General features: G+C 45.3%; 1 protein-coding gene across 2 annotated transcripts in view; it reads right to left on the minus strand.

Annotated features, from left to right (window-relative positions):
* The window catches only part of Rcd5 (microspherule protein Rcd5), a 58,932-nt gene that overhangs the window by 11,038 nt on the left and 30,268 nt on the right, over positions 1–17,626 (minus strand). For both annotated transcript variants that reach the window (XM_077687839.1, XM_077687838.1), the window contains 5 exons: positions 14,224–14,299; positions 3,950–3,978; positions 3,314–3,406; positions 1,240–1,322; positions 902–1,117 (listed from right to left, as the gene is read on the minus strand). In XM_077687839.1, the coding sequence (XP_077543965.1) occupies positions 902–1,117; positions 1,240–1,322; positions 3,314–3,406; positions 3,950–3,978; positions 14,224–14,299 (497 nt within the window). The remainder of the gene's footprint in view (positions 1–901; positions 1,118–1,239; positions 1,323–3,313; positions 3,407–3,949; positions 3,979–14,223; positions 14,300–17,626) is intronic.

The following is a 17,626-nucleotide window of genomic DNA, read 5'->3' on the forward strand; positions in this document are numbered from 1 at the left end:
AGAGGTCTGGTGCACGTTTTCCCCGTGCTCTCGGTGTCATCGGATCACATCGATTTTCTTTGCAACTGTGTAGGAATGCATGACATACCACCGCCAAAACAAAGTAACAAATTGCGCGTAGTGTTCGGTTGAAGCAGGATTGGATTGAATTGGATTCTTAGACTGGCTCCGGCAAGCCAGTGTTGCCTGCACGCGGTGCGTGATAACTGCGCGGAGAGAGGGGGGGGGGGGGGCGCTTTCCCGGAACGGCGCGGAAATTTGAAATTAGCACTGAAGTGGTGGGGGGGCGCTTGCACGGGTGGGGGCGCTTGCTCGGAATTTTACGGTAGCATATTGTTTGAACAAATATTTGAACAACAACAACAAAAAAATATTAGCAACATGCGTACCATAAATTATCGACTTCTCACAGGCTGCACATCTGGGCATAATTTTTTTTTTGTTCACCAGGACGGCACAGGTAACTTCTTTTGGTGCAATTTGGCACAACAGTGGGAGCAGTGATAAACAAGTACTTATAAACAAGTACCGATACTTAAACCTGATGACAAATGATTAATGAGATTCGATTCATCAACGTATAATGACACTTTCAAGCACTTATTGGCATCAAGAGTTGCAAGGAGCCTATTTTATTTTAATTGCCACAGTCTCGAGATAATGCAAATCAGTAAACCATGTGCAATCACCATGAATCTGCAGCTTCCTGGAGCATCGTTTTCTGGTGATTTTGCAAATGGCAGCACTATGACACCACAGCTATAGTAATAACACAGGGCACCTTAGGTATTGCACTCGGCATATATTATGCGAATGGCATACTAATTGACAAACACTCAACAAGAAATAACTAGACAAACAAGACAGTGCAGCACTAATGAGTGTTAATGAGAGACGTCACCTCAACGACCGAGTTGTTGTTGAGCTTGTGCTTGTTGCCAGCGAGCACAGGCTTGCCGTCAATGTAGATGGGCCTCTTGCCTTCATTGGCCATGATGAACTCCCCCGTGTTGCGCAGCTTGATGACCCCCTGACGACGCGACACTTTCCAGGCAGGGCCTTCCAAGGACAGGTCAACGTCGATGGCGTTGTCCTTCGTCAGGCGTCCTATGGTGATCTGGAAGTCCGACCATGTTTAGAGCCTCATAATATTTCACACAATGCAGAAAAAAATCTCCTGCCACGGCACACACAACAGTGCAAGAAGCAGCAGCGAGAAGCAAGAAACGCTGCACTCACTTCCTTGGATCGCATTAGGTACCGCACCAGGCGACCACGAAGCACAGCGAGGGTCTGGTTGTCAAAGTCCGCTGGTGTTACACCTGCAAGGAGGGTGCCATCAAGGGTTGCTCTGCACCTCAGGCTCACTGGCCACCGCTGCAAGGCTGAAGCTACACCAGGAACACCCAGAACTGAAGCACCACAGACAAGTGCTTGTGGCCATGTGTAGTTGCTGCATAGCAAGTAGGCTCAAATGGAGGACCGCTTACTATCCCCAGCTACTGTTTCACAAGTAGCCTACACATTAAGGCTTTTGAGCTTTGATTTAGTTCCTTAGGTGTTCGGTCGTTCGAGGTTTATGGCCCGCTTTCAGTAGTAAACAAAGAAAAGTGCAGGCTCTACATCAAAGCATTAGTACAGTGTGCAAACATACAGGAGTCACGAAATTTCCTTGCAATACAATGGGAAATACAAAAAAAGAAAAAAAAAATCATGCACCTTTCTGTCTAGGCACGACGATGGTTGAACGCGAAGCTTTCTCGTGAGGGATTCCTTGGTTGTCATCTGAGTTTTGGCTTTGACTTGTTGAGCTTTGACTTTGAATTGCACACTTCAGACTTTTGATCACAGAGGCATTGACTTTGACCGTTCGCCATTCAATTTCGCAAGAAGAAAGCTTTGCATTCAACTAACATCATCATTAGACAGAGGGGGGTCTGTTTTTTCTGTCTAATGTAGCGCGTCTATGCATCCCTCTCCAAGTCCAAACTGCTTTGTCCGTGCCAAAATGGCGCAATCAGATAGACATCGGCTTTACAACGCAAGGGACCCAGGTTCGATTCCAACCACGGGAAGCGTTTTCTTCTTTCACTTCCCCCATAATCATCACCATCGTCAGAGAAAGGTGGCTTCCCCGCTGTGCATTTTCGACCCGACATACACCATGCTTAAGTCTTATTTCCTATCTAGCTTCCTGGTGAGGCCTTTCAACATGCTGCCCAAGGCGCTTTTAGTGGCTCTTCACAATACAAGCTCACTGTCATTCTCATTGTCCCAAATGACCCGAGCTGAAACCTTCAGTTGTGAACAATGCAAGGTGCTCTTTACAACCGAGAACCTCCATTACATACCGCACATGCTCTGATCTCGTGTTTGAAGCCAAAACGTCCGATCACAGCATGGGTAGCTGTTCTTTGTTTGCCTGTGCTGTAATTAGTCGCAAACGTAGCTTAACAAGGCTTGCCATTTATATGTTGCATGCAAGCAGGTCAGCTCCTTGATAAGGTGCGCAGTATTTCGATGGGTTTAAATGTAAAAAATCGGCCCCAGATTGGAGCTTGTTCGTGGGCCACCTAAGGGCTTGGTGCCAAAAACAACCTTTTTCTTTCTCTCCTACATCAACTTTCTTCGGGCACTTGTTCACATTCATGCCATCACCGAGTTGGAGTTTCTTAAGGCTTCTTTATAATTTGGGGTACAAGGCACGTAACACTGAACTCAGAATGGGTTGTTTTAGACCCCTCCCCCTCCCCCCGAGGTTCTTCCATGACTACCAAACATCATTTGCATGGCATTTCTGTTTTTGTATTGTTAAAAAAGAGAGTCCCCATGACCGCAACAAGGTTGGCAAACATCAAAACATTAATAGCAAGTAAAAAAAAAAAGACCATTTGCTCACTCAGATCACTCAGATACTTGAAACAGAATCCCTTGCAGCAATACATGCACTCATCATTAGACATTTATGATGACACTTTAAAACAGGTTGACAATTTAATACAAAAAAAAAGGCAAACCCATGTAAAATGTCTGATAATATGTTGAACCTGTCCTCCCCAATACCAGCAAATAGGCCACAAATTCTATTTTACCCCATAAACTTTTTTCCCTCATATGAAAAGCAAAGAATTTTCCCAAAATCACTCAAAACACCTGTGAACTGCTGTCTTTTATAATCACAACAAGAATAATCTGAATTTGAACAATAACACAACTAAATGCACTCAACTAAAATAAAAGAGCCTACTTTTGCATTATGAGGATGTTCTACAAAAAGACAAATCAAGTAGTGTGGCTACGATGCACGACGTACCTGTCACACTATCTACAAGCACCTGCCACTTCGGCAATTCATTTTCTAACTGACGCATCTCTCGCTTGGCATTCCGGTCCACAAGGTACAGTTCTGAAAGAGAGAAAAAAGAAATCCAATGTCAATTTCACAGAAACATCAGCAAATACAAAATACAATCAGCTTCCTCAACTTTACCTCAAAGTTTACATCACCTCTGCAGTGAGGCCATGCAATTCAAATCACTTTGCCTACAACGTCCGCATTTCCAAAAGTAGTCATTCCCTCGACAAATAATTAGTGTGGCTAATACAGGTCTCAAAAAGGTGTGTTCCCATTGTGCATTGCAGTAGGTAGGGATTGTCATCTACAAGTCCCTCCCTTCAGCCTACAGCCACTGCTTGTGCGGTCTGTTTCGATGTCTGCTTCCTGCACCAGCCTCCCCGTTAGGCTTGCATTGCTAGAAAAGAGCTCACACTTTGGAGATTTCATGTAGGACTCTGGAACGCCCCCAAGTAGATCTGAAATAGCACTGCCGAGGCTACGGTGCATGCTCCCCTTTTATGGACATACCCCCACCCCCTCCCTTCCACCCTATATGTCAGTCTGGATGCGCTATCTTTTTGCAATTAAAAATAACTCAGATGATAGACTTACCGTGTTCCAGCATTTCATCTTTTGGACCACTGCAGAAAAATGCAAAGTGAAGACATCTTTCATTCACATTCAGCCACACAAAGTGCAGTGAAGAGGCTTGGCGAATTAAAAATTTAAATTCTACTAAGAATGGGAGCAGTTAATGACTGTCGAGGCACAGGAAATGTAGCAACATTCACCTAAAGATGCATCAGGAAACGGCGCCAGTTTGTGAACTTTTATCAATGCAAGATCTTGTCGTGCATGGCAACTTGGTACTGGCTGCTTACAGGTCACTTTTTGAAACCCTTGTCATAACAGCTAAACACTGCTTCCAACCACAGCGCAAGTTGCACTTACGCTACGACACCACCGTTTCCCCAAAAAAGCTTCCACATAACATTGGACGTGGCAGAGCAACATGTGAAGGTTCTCTCAACTGTTTGTGGGCGTTGTTGTAGGTGTACCAAGTTGCTACACAGACAGAGGAGCTTGGACACTTTTGAAGTCGCCCCTACAGGCTGCCACAGTATTTTCTGTTTTCGTTTTCGTGGCGCTCTTTGTGCGTTGCACCCTCACCATTTGCCTTAAGACAGCAAACAGTGTGAGCAGCCCACCATCAGTAGCTGGGTGTTGTTAAAGGAGTACCGACACCAAATGTCAAAGCTCAGATAACTATGTAAAAAGCTTCCTTTGTATATGGCGGTACCCCCTCGGAAGTTTAAGCCGTAAATGTTCAGCAGAACATATTTTAAATAAATTTTAATCCTTGCGGGCACGAGAAAGCTCATCCGCGCCATCGAGCAAGCTCATGATGTCATCTGCGCTTCAACCCTAACGGCCGACGTCAGGGCTCTTGTGACGTATCAAGGCGGCCGCGGCGGTGTTGGCATGTGCTTTTCCGTCTTGTACATTACGTCATAGTTTTTGGGCCTGACGTCACGTGCAACTACAACCAATCTGGCCGTTCTGGGCGGGCGTGTGCGCGTCCGCTTAGACCAGCACTGGCTATGGTGCGATGAGAACAGCGACATCAAATTTGCCTTGCCATCATAGCCGCTGCCTCGGTGTTCACTTCACCAAAACCGAAACTGACACAAACAAACGGAGCTGCAAGTGATTGTTTATGCTGCGTTCGACAATCTAATGTGCCATTCTATGATTAGTGGGCTCGTAGGCACCTATAGCCGCGGGGAAAAAACCATAACAAAATTTTGTGTCAGTACTCCTTTTTAAGAACAGGTGTGGCTTTTCCAGAGACTGAATGCATCTTTTTAACGTTGCAGCATTTTCTAGTTCATAAAATCAGTTCCCAACAAAAATATCAGCATTCATAAAAAACACACTGCAACCCATTCTTTTACTGAATGCAGCTATTCCCGCATGACAACATCACTATGTCGCTATGATGATGCGTCAGCGCAAAGAAAAGTCATTTCTGGCTAGGCTGTTGATGCATACAATGTGAACGTGAAAAGGTTGTAAAGACCCGAGTGAATGGTACTTGGTCATTGCTCTACCAGCCAGCTTGGCCAAACACGTTTAGATGACCATGTGCGTTAGGTGTTGGCAACAGTCATGCTTCCCAAACGTTCAGCTATATGCACAATCAACCATAGCCTACTTTACTACCGACTATGCCTGCCGTTCACTTTGGTGGCACTCTAATCCTGGGTTCCCTTGTACTGAAGAGGGTTTGGTCAACGTTTGTCTTCACACTTGGCAACCGTGGCTGGTTATATAAAAAACACTGTCAATGCATTTATGTAAAGGAGTTACCTACTCTAGAAAAGGAGTGATAGAAACAAGCAGTGAGGGGCCACTCCTGTTTAATAAAAACAAGATCTAAAAGGTAACGTCGCCAGAAATGAAATGAGCAAGTTAAGGGTAGAACGATGCTGAAACCTGACAACTGTTGTTTATCTTTTAGGGCTACCTCGTTAGTTCATAAATAATTTAGTTAGTTCGTAAATAATTTAGTAACTCCAAAATTTTTTGTCACTCAATTTAGCAGAAATGTTACTGGTGAACTTGCTGTATAGTGGGCTAATGACCCAATGGAAATTGATGCACACTTGATTGGTGAGGGGAAGAGTAGTGTAGCGGGGTGAAGTGGAAGAAATGGGATATGGAGGTTGAGGAAAGTAGAGGAGAGAGATCGAGGAAAACTAGTAGCAGGAGGGGGGCAGGGAGGGAATTGTGAGGGGAATGTGGAAGGGGGGGGGGGGGGAGTTTAGAAGAAGAAGAAGCAAACTTTATTGAGAAAGGATGGCCCAAAGCCGCAAGGGAAAGAGAAGGGAAGGGAGAACGCTAATAATGCCAAGCCATGGAGGCCACACAGACGAAGCTCCAGGGTGCTGTCAATGTATCCTTGACACGACAAGAGGGCCGAATCCACCCTTCATATGAGTGAACCCATGCTGGGCGGTGTTGGGCACGAAGTACGACAAGGCCCAGGCAAGACCAGACGAGGTGCGGAAGGTCAGGTTTGGCTGTGCCATGGCAGGTGTAGCAGAGCACATGGGGGTCCAAGAGAGAAGGGGAGGAACTTGGTGCAGATCTGGTCTGTTGAATTCCTGCAAGGTCTGCAGAAGAGGAGCTTTCCGCAGAGGTTGCCATCAGAGACCCTGCAGTTGATAGAATGCTGCCTTGCTGGGAGTCGTTGCCTGGGGTCCCAAAGTGAATGTGCCGTCTTTGACACCTTGCGACAACATCGGCGGTTATGGTGAAGCCGGAACGGGCGTGGTTCAAAAACACCTGCGCTCTGTGGGATAAGCCAGGAAGCAGGGGATGTGGATTCTCTGGTACTGATGACTGGAGGTGAAGGCGGCGGGCATGTCTGCTACACCGACACTCCTCGTCAGGATCAAAGTGGGCTCTGCTGGCAATGCTCTCCCCTGGCTGACGGCGGTTCGACGAAGATGCCTTGCTCGCTAGCCTGTGGGCACTTTCATTACTGGGATGCCCTCCATGGCCAGGGTTCACCAGACTGTTACAGGTGTGTAGAAGGTGTCGTGCAGGAAGCTGCATGACCGTTTAATACAGTGTGCTGCAGAGTGGTTCCGTGGAATTCCAATGAGAGAACATAAGGCCTCGGCACAATCCGTGGAAATGTGCCCACGGTGGTACGTGTGCCGAATACATGCCTGCAGAACGGAACGTGCTAGGCATAGGCCTTGTTGAATAGCGCGCAGCTCAAGGTTCGTGCTGTCTGGAACGGAGTCGACGACATAAGCCCGGACGCTGCGTTCATTGCTGTCTGCCGCTACAGCTGCAAGTGCCACAGCATTCATGCGAGGTTGTCAGGAGGCGTCCACAAACACACGTATTGTCCGTGCATCCGCAGTGTCAGTAACTGCGGTGGCCTGCCCCAGTGTGACATGTTGCGCTGCATGAGTAGCACGAGCAGTTTTGCGGGGCGCTGGTCGCCACTCTAATCAGCACTTCTTCCCATGGGTGAACGTGCTGATAGATGGGTGGCTCATCTAGAAGTCACTTACTGTCATGACATTGCAGGCGGCGTCCCTATAGTGTCAAGCGGCGACGATGGTTGGCGCCTGCTATGCACACAGAGATGGTATCTCCAAGTGTGGCCAAACCAGCATAGCGGTACAGCTCCTCGACGCAATGTGACGGGGCAAGCCAGTAATAGCCCTCAGCGTCTCCCTATACAAGACCTCTAGCTGGTGAAGTCGGTGCCTCGTGAGATCGTAACACATGGCACTGCAGACCACTCTAGATACCAGCACTGCCCGTACTAGGCGTCGAGCGATATCTTGCGAAGCACCGCCAATATCTTGCGAGGAGTTTAGAGAACAGTCACTGTTGAGGGGAATAGGAGGAGGAATAGTGAAAGAGGAATGTAGTGGGAGGAAGAAGAGGAGGATAGAGAAGGCAAAAGGAGCAAGAGAAGGATAACAACAAAATGAAAAAAAAAAAAGGCATCAGAAAAGGGAGAATGAAGGGGAAATAAGGGAGGGGGAGTAGAGGTGAAAGATGGATAATTGATGGCGGGGGGCTGAGAGGAGGAGAATGTATGGGGGCAGGGGAAAGGTATTAAAGAAGGAGAGGAAGGATAATTGGGGAGGGTGAGGATAATACAGAAGAGATGGAAAGGACATGAGGAGGAGGAAAGGGAGGAGGAGGTAGGAGTGCCATAGGGCAGAGAAAAGTAGAAGAAACGGCAGAAGGGTATACAAGGAGGTATGGGGAGGAGGATAGGTATTGGAAGGGGGGAGGAAAAAGAGGAAAAGTTTAGGAGAGGAGGATCAGAGGGTATGTGTTTATGCATTTAAGCTTGGATAAACATGCAAGGATTTGCATTTGAGTGTATTTGTTGTACAGTTGGAACTAAGTATTCTGGGGCTATTACGAATGCCAACTGTAAAATGCTTATTATTCTTGTGGTTGGGTGGACCGCAATCCTCTCCTGATGATTGTGTCCAGAGGGCATGTGCTCCACTAACACGGGTAGATAGTTATCATCCTCCTTTAGAGATAGTGTTTTCATTGAAAGTGGTGAGGCACGTTCCTCGTGCACAAACTAAGTTTCAATTTGACCGTGGGGACTACCTTGGCCTGTATGTGTTCCTAAGGGACTACGACTGGTCAGACATGCTCAGTGACCACTGTGCAGAATCGGCCACGGCCAAATTGACTGCTGCACTGCAAGACGCAATGGCCAGGTTCATCCCACAGCGCACTTCCCGTCCATCCGTGTATCCAGCTTGGTTCTCTAAAGAGCTGCGACAGTGTCTCGAGCGAAAGGCACACCTGCACCACCTTCACAAAGTATCAGGCTGCCCAACAGCGTATAAAATGTTCAGCGATTGTAGAAGACAGGCCAAGCAGCTGTTTAAACGGGACAGGCAAGCCTACATTGACAGAGTTGAAACATCTTTGAGGCAGGACCCCAGACAGTTCTGGAGGTTCATGCACAGTTATGGCTCACGATCATCTAAAATTTCAACGATCCGCACAGCTGCAGGCAAGGCATGTACCGACGCAACAGAAATTGCCAACCTGTTGGCTAGCCACTTCAGCTCCAGTTTTTCAGCTGTTAATACTGGCAACACTGACTATGCAGATAAGACCTTACAGGCAGACTGCCTGGCGGCAACGCCAGTGACAGAGACGGAAATCCGTGAAGCCCTTAGAAAAATGAAGGCCAAAAAATCATGTGGCCACGACGGCATCCCCAGCTTCATTGCTAAGGGCTGTGGACCGATACTTACACCCATACTGAGACACATCTTCAACCTCTGTATACAATCTGGAGTCTTTCCAACCCCTTGGAAACACTCAATTGTTGCACCCATATTTAAGACTGGCAACCCTTCCCTTGTGGTAAATTATCGACCTGTGTCACTGATTTGCTCTCTGTCCAAAGTTCTGGAGCTTATTTTGTACAGCCGCCTTTACTCTTACTTCTCCCAGAAGCTGTGTACACAACAACATGGCTTTATTCCTCATCGTTCACCTGTGACAAATCTGTGTGCTTTTCTTAGCAAAGTACATTCAAGACAAAGTACATTCAAGACACCAAATTGATGTAATCTACTTTGATTTGTCAAAGGCATTTGACACTGTGTCACGCTCCTTGCTGTTACAGAAACTGGATAACTATGTTATATGTAAGATGTACTTGATGCTTTTTGAAAGCTACTTGTCTAACCGTACAAACGTTGTACGAGTTGCGGGCTGTTTTACTGGTGAATTTCGCTCAACTTCTGGAGTGCCTCAGGAAAGCAACTTGGGCCCCTTGTTGTTCTTGATTTTTATCAATGACTTGGCTGAGCGCATGCAACACTCTGAAATGCTCCTCTTTGCTGATGACATTAAGATCTTTCGGCCTATAGACAGGGCTGGCAAGTGCTCTCTTCTACAAGATGACATTAACACCGTGTCAGCATGGTGTTCAGCAAACATGCTTCGCATTAACCCATCAAAGACCAATGTGATATCATACCATCGTCGACAGGTGCCGATTCAATTTTTGTATAAGCTGCATGGGGGTTCCATTACTCGAGCGTCAACAGTGCGGGACTTGGGTGTTCACATTGACTCATCACTAAGTTTTAAACACCACATTGAAAAAACAGCCAGCGATGCAATGAAATCCCTTGGACTCGTAACGCGTGTCACGAAAGAGTTCACTGATCCTACCTGCTATTTGTCCCTGTTTCGGGCTATTGTACGTTCCCGGCTAGAGTACTGCTCGGTTGTATGGAACTCTGTTCCTCAATACTTGTCACTGTCTCTGGAACGAGTCCAGATGAGATTTGTTCGAATCTATTATGATCGTTACCTTTTCAGGAAAATATATTACACGTATGACAGAATACTCGACCACACTAGATTAAGCAGACTGAGTGACAGAAGAACACTCCTTGATATGTGCTTTCTTCACAAGCTCATTCATGGAGCTGATGACTCTGCCGATTTGCTAACTTCCATCAATTTTCATGTCCCCACACGATGCCGTTCCCCGCCACTATTTTATCCTGCCGTCAATCATAAAAGTCCTGTCCAGAGAATGCAACTCCTTTACAACTCACTTGAAGCGCCTGATCTGAGTATCTTTGATCGGTACAGCACTTTTGTGCAAGCTGTTAAAAATACATCTAAAGCCTGAGTGTGTACTTTTGTACTTTTGTGTTGTGAAATCATGTAAGCCAGCCATATAATGTTTGTTCCATTGAGTTTTTTTTTTTTTTTTTTTTCATTTCTCATGCTCTTTTTAGGCTATGGTACACATCTTCTGAGTGTGTTCTTTTGCGTTGTAGAATCATGTGCGAGTCAGCCATATAATGTTTGTTCCATTGATGTTATTTTTATTATACTCTTTTTTCCCCATTGTACACATCTCCCTTTCCTATCCTTTCCTTTGTTTCTTCTGTGCACCACGCTGAAGCCATCATGCTGTTTGTGGGCACTTATCTAAATAAATAAATAAATAAAATAAATAAATGTTGAATCAATTCAAGCGAGAGTGAAGCGCAGCTCACAATCTGAGAATTTCGTGTTTGCATTCATGAAAATCTCAGCTTGAGGAGTGCCTACCAAGGAGAGCTAGTAAACCCCAGAGGCCGAGCATTCCAGCTGGAACAGCACACTGAACACCGCTTAGCAACTCTTCAATGCTCCGCATAAAGCACCAGGCTTTATTACTGGCTCAACAAGCCGGAACTTGATCCCTATGTGTATTTTTGCAAGCAAGAAGACACCTTTCCGTAGCAGACGACGACAAGGTACATTTAAGTTCACTTCACCTTGAAGCAGCAGTACGCACCCACATGGCCATAAAGAAACTTAGGAACTTAGCGTCCCCACAGTAAATAGACTGCTCAAATAAGTTTCGGGGCGACAGAGCCAGCAGTCTCAGCATGGAGGAGGCTATGGCCAACACATAAGTCTTTTGTGTGTTGGGTCGATTTTCACCCACCAATTGGCAGATACACCCCCCCACCTCTCCAAAATACTGGTTCAGCATATATTGCAGCATACTGAAATGTAGACAAATTCCCTTTCCAGCGATATCAGCATTCAAGTGTCCTCATAAATAATGTGTGCGAAAAATGCCAAAATCGGAATGACATAAAAAAAAAAAACAATTACAGGTAGCTGTGCATAAAAACCTAGCAGCGGTAAAAAAAATTAAGAGTATGCATTCGGCAGGCAAATGCTTCAAGAACACTTACTAGAGAAAAAGAAAATAGCGCGTAAGATTTTCAGGTAAGGAAAAATGCTAGAACACTAAGTGCCTGTGCCATGCGGCGCGACTTTGGATGTGCCTCTCGAAATTTGGTGGTTTTCTGCCACTGGTGGGAGCAAATCCTACCCACGTGATGTTCAAACCTTGCCAATGACGTAATTTGCTTTTACAGCCATAAAATTATTCCCGGACAAGCACAGCTGGAGGTAAGGAAATCCGCTCGGAGCTCAAAACAAAACTTGGTGGCAAACGCTTGTGAACGTTCACTGTGTCCATAAAGTTACTACGTTTTAGCTGTCATGATTTGCACTCGTGATTTACTGTCATCTTTTGTCGTGTGGGGACGCTAGAATCGAAGCCAGCACGCTTTCACCGAGGAGCTGTCTCACAACGATGTTTAGAAACAAAAGCCTCCTGTACTGCCACGCCATCTAAATTTCCTATGAAGAGACGATACACAAGCTATTGCAGGCTTAGCCACATAAGCAAGTTGTTTCTTAAGGACGCCCTTCCAGAAATACTTTCCCACAAAGCCTAACTCGCCGGTGAACAGCTGGTGGTGTTCCAGACGAGAAAGAAAACACTGCCCTTGCCTGAACTGATATCCGATGACTGGGTGTCATACCTCGGCGCCCCGCAGAAGCTCTTATTGGTGAAATCAGGGGTGGGTGCAAGATAACGATTGGCATGCCTGTATGCAGGGCATGATGGAGAACTGGCTCACCACGTGCGCAACCGCGCAGCAACGTCAAACCGCACAGCAATGCCAAATTTGAATTGCGTCGAGCAGGAATGAAACAATGAAACTTAAATCATTATGAATCATTTGAAAGCCATCCTAACGGCATTTGGAACTACAAACAGGACTTCAACCAAAATGTGCAACGATAACAAAACCACTAGGAAAGTTAACTCGTCAGGGAGGAAAGTTGACGACTGACGGTAGTCTCCCGATTCACCATTAGTGCCCCATCCACAAAACCTAAATGCTGATGCGACGTAATCACAAGCAGTGCGTTTTGTTTTTCTTGGATGAAGCGGTGTGGGTCGGCCAGACCTAATTTTCCTATTTAAGTGATACAAACTGGCTCCAAATACCGTCAATCCACACAATTGGTTATGGTTAGAAACAGTAGCAAAAGAGAAAAGAGTTAAGCGGCAGTACACACCACCACAGAAAAAAGAATCCTCAACGGTATTTTTTTTACATGGCACAGATGAAGTACTATTATGAGCAATATGAAAGGGAACACAGCAACGCGTGGCAAACAGCCTCGAAATAGACTCGGAGTGATACGCGGATGGCGCTGTGAAAAACAAAGGGGGAAAGGAGGGTGCTCTTCCACTAACTGCTGGCACTCCCACCACGCTGGCATTTCTATAAAGCAGCAGCTTAAATCATTTCGCCGATAATATGGTACTGTCCGAGAGCCGATAAGACGCACGGTGGGATTGGGAACAGTTGTTAGAATAGCGTCCCCCTTTCCACTTTGTTTGCGGTGGCGGCCGCTGCGTATCACTGATAGCTGGGTCTGAGGGTGTTTTTTACAGGTTCCTGTGTTCCCTTTCATATTGCTCATAATAGTACATTTATGTGAGGTACAAAATTTTGCCACTTTCCACTGCCCCAAAAGCGGTGAATGTCACCAGCTGTATTTTGTTAGCCTGCACTGCATGGTGTGAATTTGCCTGTGAATTCAATTCTGCTGCAGAGCGAGCAATTTTCGAATCTGGCAAGCTGAGCATTGTTTGGGGTCGCCAAAAATTGAACCCTGCTCCAGTGGCCGATAGGAACATGGCTAGGTGAACGGCACTGTGACAATCTAGCTGAAATAGCTTTTCATTTATTCAGGTAATACTTCTCCAAACGGTAAGATTTTGTATTAGCAGCACAAAAACTTCACCCATGACAGACGTAACGGGGTTCACAAACCACGTCTGTCTGAAATGCCAAAACTGCAAATTGCAAGCAATGTAAAACGCACTGCAAATTTCGAAAGTGCGGATATTCACTCCACCGAATTCGCAAAAACCGCACCACGCAGTACCAGCTTATGGTCTTATTGCGGTCTTCCCATGGTAGCTGTAGTCTTACCCACCAATCAAACCTTCTTATAGTGTAAGATTGAAGAAACGGTTTATGGTGCTTCACTGTAATCCACTTTAATATTTGTGTAATAAACTATGTTCAGAACGTAGTGGAAGATGAAGGATTTCTTGCATGTCCCACTAGATGTGACAGTGCTTTATGCTAGGGTATGAGAGTTGCCTTTTATATATATATATATATATATATATATATATATATATATATATATATATATATATATATATATATATAGAATGTGCACAACCTTACCATACTGCAATCTGATATTGACAAAGGAGTCTCAGCCAAACTGCATTCAGTCGTCTTGCAACAGTTCCAGGAAGAAAACACACTTCTCTAACTGACTGTGCCGTTACATGCGCCGTCCTGCTCCCTGAAGCATTCTGTGACAACGGCATACCAGCCATATGGAAACCAAACAGGATGCCAAAGCCCGAGAACAACTAAAGCGTAAGTGAGACGGGGGCTTACGTGAGATCCTCTTCCTCCACAGCTTCCTCCGCATCAGAAAAGCTCAGTACGTCATCACCTTTTTGTCGGATTGGAACTGGACAATAAATAAAATAAATCTGCTTTGAGCTGGCTCCTTTCTTGCATACCCTGTATCCTACACTGATACGTTATTGTAAAACCATCTTTCTACACAACCATAGGTGTGTATCAAAATACTGTCGAACAGAGCAGTCATGCAAGAGTATAAAATCATGCGAATTGATGCGCCTCAACAAAGCCTCAGCTACTAGTTACAAGCCAGAACTTCAGCCTTGGGCAAGATCAGCTCCAAGAAATTTTCTTAAAGACCCGTGCTTTTGATTTGTGAAGTTGAATAAAATGTTACATTCACTGCTGTAGAAAAAACCTGTGTAAAAGCTGTCCACAAGCGTATGTCATTTGCACATATGTACCACCCTGCAACAGCCTCATTATGGAGGCTAGTGGGGTTCTTAAATAAGTGCTTTGCACTTACAAGTAGTGCAAAACTAAAAATACAACTGCATTGGCTTGGGAAGCCCTCACTTGTCGCTTATATGAATTTCTAGTAAGCGTAAGCAAAGCAAACATGCAAGGCCATACCACAAGCCCGGCCCGATTGCACCTTTTATGTCCTTAACATTTTTGGGCAAGTGTGACCTTTCAACAAGATCCTGGGGCCCTCTGTGTTTACACTGGTCGTCACATTTTGCTATACAAATGGTTATATGCTTATATAAATGGTCTGCTAGATAAAAAAGGCCACTTTTTCATTGGTCTGTTTTGTTTTTCAGGAGGCAACAAATGGTGCTGTCCATCATCAGCCTTCACAGTGTAGCCCCAGTTTTTCAATTTTAAAGCACTGTAAATCAAGCCGTTTGGTATAACGAGTTCTGACAAGTACGCACACAATACATGAAAGTTAGTCAAAATGGGAATATACAGGCATGAAAATATGTAGCAAATTACTGTCAAATGTTATACAATTTTTTAATCGGCCATACAGAAAAGAAAGATTATGCTTGCATTCTGTTTGGAAGGCCAATGATGTATCCCATATGCTTAGCTTAAATCCCAAAGATACTGAAAAATTTTCAGGATAAGTTCATAAGGCCCGTGTTAGAATAACAGCAAAGGTTCATGAAGTAGTGTGCACTAGTTTGAGTTATAAGGGTCCAGCAGGCTGATTCACGTGGGTTCTCTACAAGAGGCCTCTAAAATAGGAGAACAATTGGAAGCTAAAGTCTGTTATGATGATTCCTAGACAGACAACCCAGATCAAGACAGAGCCCATGATTTGTTTCCACAGAGGGAAACTTTAATGCAATCTTAACTTTTATTCTTTATCAGGAACTTATAACATAACAACAAAAAAGGAAGCTTGTCATGCCTTGACAAAATTCAAAACAGGGATAAACATACAAACAACAATAACAACAGAACACACAAAAATGAGCAGTTCCTAAGATACTTCTCACCTGAACATTAACTAGCAAAAAAAAAAAAAAAAAAAGAAAGAAAGAAAGAAAACAACTGATACAACGAGCCTTGAAAGGCAGTCATAGTATTAACATTAGAAAGCCCCTGCCGACTTGCGCAACTTCTTGTTCTGCTCTCTCTCTTCTCTCGGTGCCTCTTGATGGCCTTGTGCAGGCTTACAGCATCTTTTTGAGCAGACTTCTGAAGGGGTGGACGACCTTGCTTGGAATCCCACTGACACAGAATGCGCTTCAGTTTCCCTGAGGCGGCCGGAACAATGCACTGCTTCGTGCAGCAAAGGCGTACAATGTCGAGTTTTCCCACTCAAATCAACTGATCCTTCCCCAGGGACCGCCTCTACCAGAGGACTTCCCCTGGCCGCTTCTGGGCAGTCAGACTTGGCGGCTTGCAGCCCAGTCGCCTCGAACTTCCTTATCCAGAGCGAGCTGCACGGCTGACCGTCACCACCCACCACCTCCGCCATGCTAAATCTCTCCGATGGCGCCACAACAAAGCTGAAAGCCATGAAACTACTCTGAGAAAGCGCAGCAAATGCAGGGGCAGTGCAAAGTGAAGGAAAGCAGGCAGGGCAGAGGTCAGTTGAACGGAGGGAGAAAACGAGGCCACCTGCGCCCTCAAGCAAGCTAAGTAGCGCACAAAAAGCAACTGGCTTCAACCGGGCTAAGATTGGCCAATGAAAGCACTTTCGTATGCATCTGTGCTGACTCAAAGAGGTGAGTGCTACAAATCGCCTCGTACCATGCCATTTGCAAGATAGGTAGTCGAACTGCCCCTGACAGGTCAGCTTTGCCATAGTGCAATTTAAACACCAAATTAGGTGATTTAATGCTCAGTAACTTTTATACTTAAAAATATTTTAGTAAACTGTGAGGGCAATTGAGAGAAACTTTAGCAACTCACAATTTCTCTAATTTTGCCTTTTCCATTGCCAGCTAGGTCAGGCAAAGTTTACTTTTGACCAAACCTGATTCAACGCCAACTTACTTGAGAACAGGAGTTTTTTAAGTGAACAAACAAAGGAAGTCAATTACAAAATAATAAAAATCTTGAACACACGGATACTTCCTTGCAATGGCCAAACTATTTTTTTATGACACTAGTTTTATGGTGTGATGCTGTCTCTTGGCAGAAATTGTTAAACTTTTAGGTAACACACACAAAAAAAAACTAAGATTAGGTTTTCCTGTATTTATACCTTCTTTCATGTGCCCACAAAAGGACCTCTCCCCGGGTACGTCACACGGCGGCCGTGATGTCGCGGCTAGCGCACGTGCTCAGTGCACCCAAGCGGGTGGTTGGCAGAACATTCGCATCGGCGCGCGGCGCGTATGCAGTGAGGCTGCTTTGGGCGCACTCAAAAGTAGAAGTTTTGTTCGTGAGTTGGCTTTTCTGATGCCGGGGGGTGTTGTGCTTTCGGCTACGCAAATTTTGCAAGCAATGGTAGCGGCGTCAGACTCCTTCGTGTCCTGGAAAAGTTAAGCACGGGTGACATTGTTGATGCGTGCAATATTGCGTCGAAGAGGCTGGCAGCCAAAGAAGCGATATGGCCTTCTCTTACTTATAGCAACACTTCCCATTTTCGAATTTCTGCTGTTCGTGAAAGCCCAGTCACACTTTCTACATTGTCCCCGCCAATTAGTGCTGTGTGTTAAAACGGTGCTGTGTGTTAGTGCTGTGTGTTAAAACGGTGCTGTGTGTTGCTTACCATGCCCACATTAAGCATTGCGACGAAGGCGCGTGATCGACCGCTCCAGTAACTTTGACTATAATGCAATAATGACCACCGATAATTATTTTACTGTCACTGTCGCAAGCTGCACACTAACCATATGTGACTGCTATGTGCAGTGCACTCTGACAATGACAACGAACCATTTTGAAATGTCACTGGGGTAAAAAAGTA

The sequence above is a fragment of the Haemaphysalis longicornis genome, unplaced genomic scaffold, assembly GCF_048455015.1.
Source record: "Haemaphysalis longicornis isolate Haplotype H1 unplaced genomic scaffold, Haemaphysalis longicornis Haplotype H1 scaffold_1, whole genome shotgun sequence".
In the NCBI taxonomy this organism is placed as follows: Eukaryota; Metazoa; Arthropoda; class Arachnida; order Ixodida; family Ixodidae; genus Haemaphysalis; species Haemaphysalis longicornis.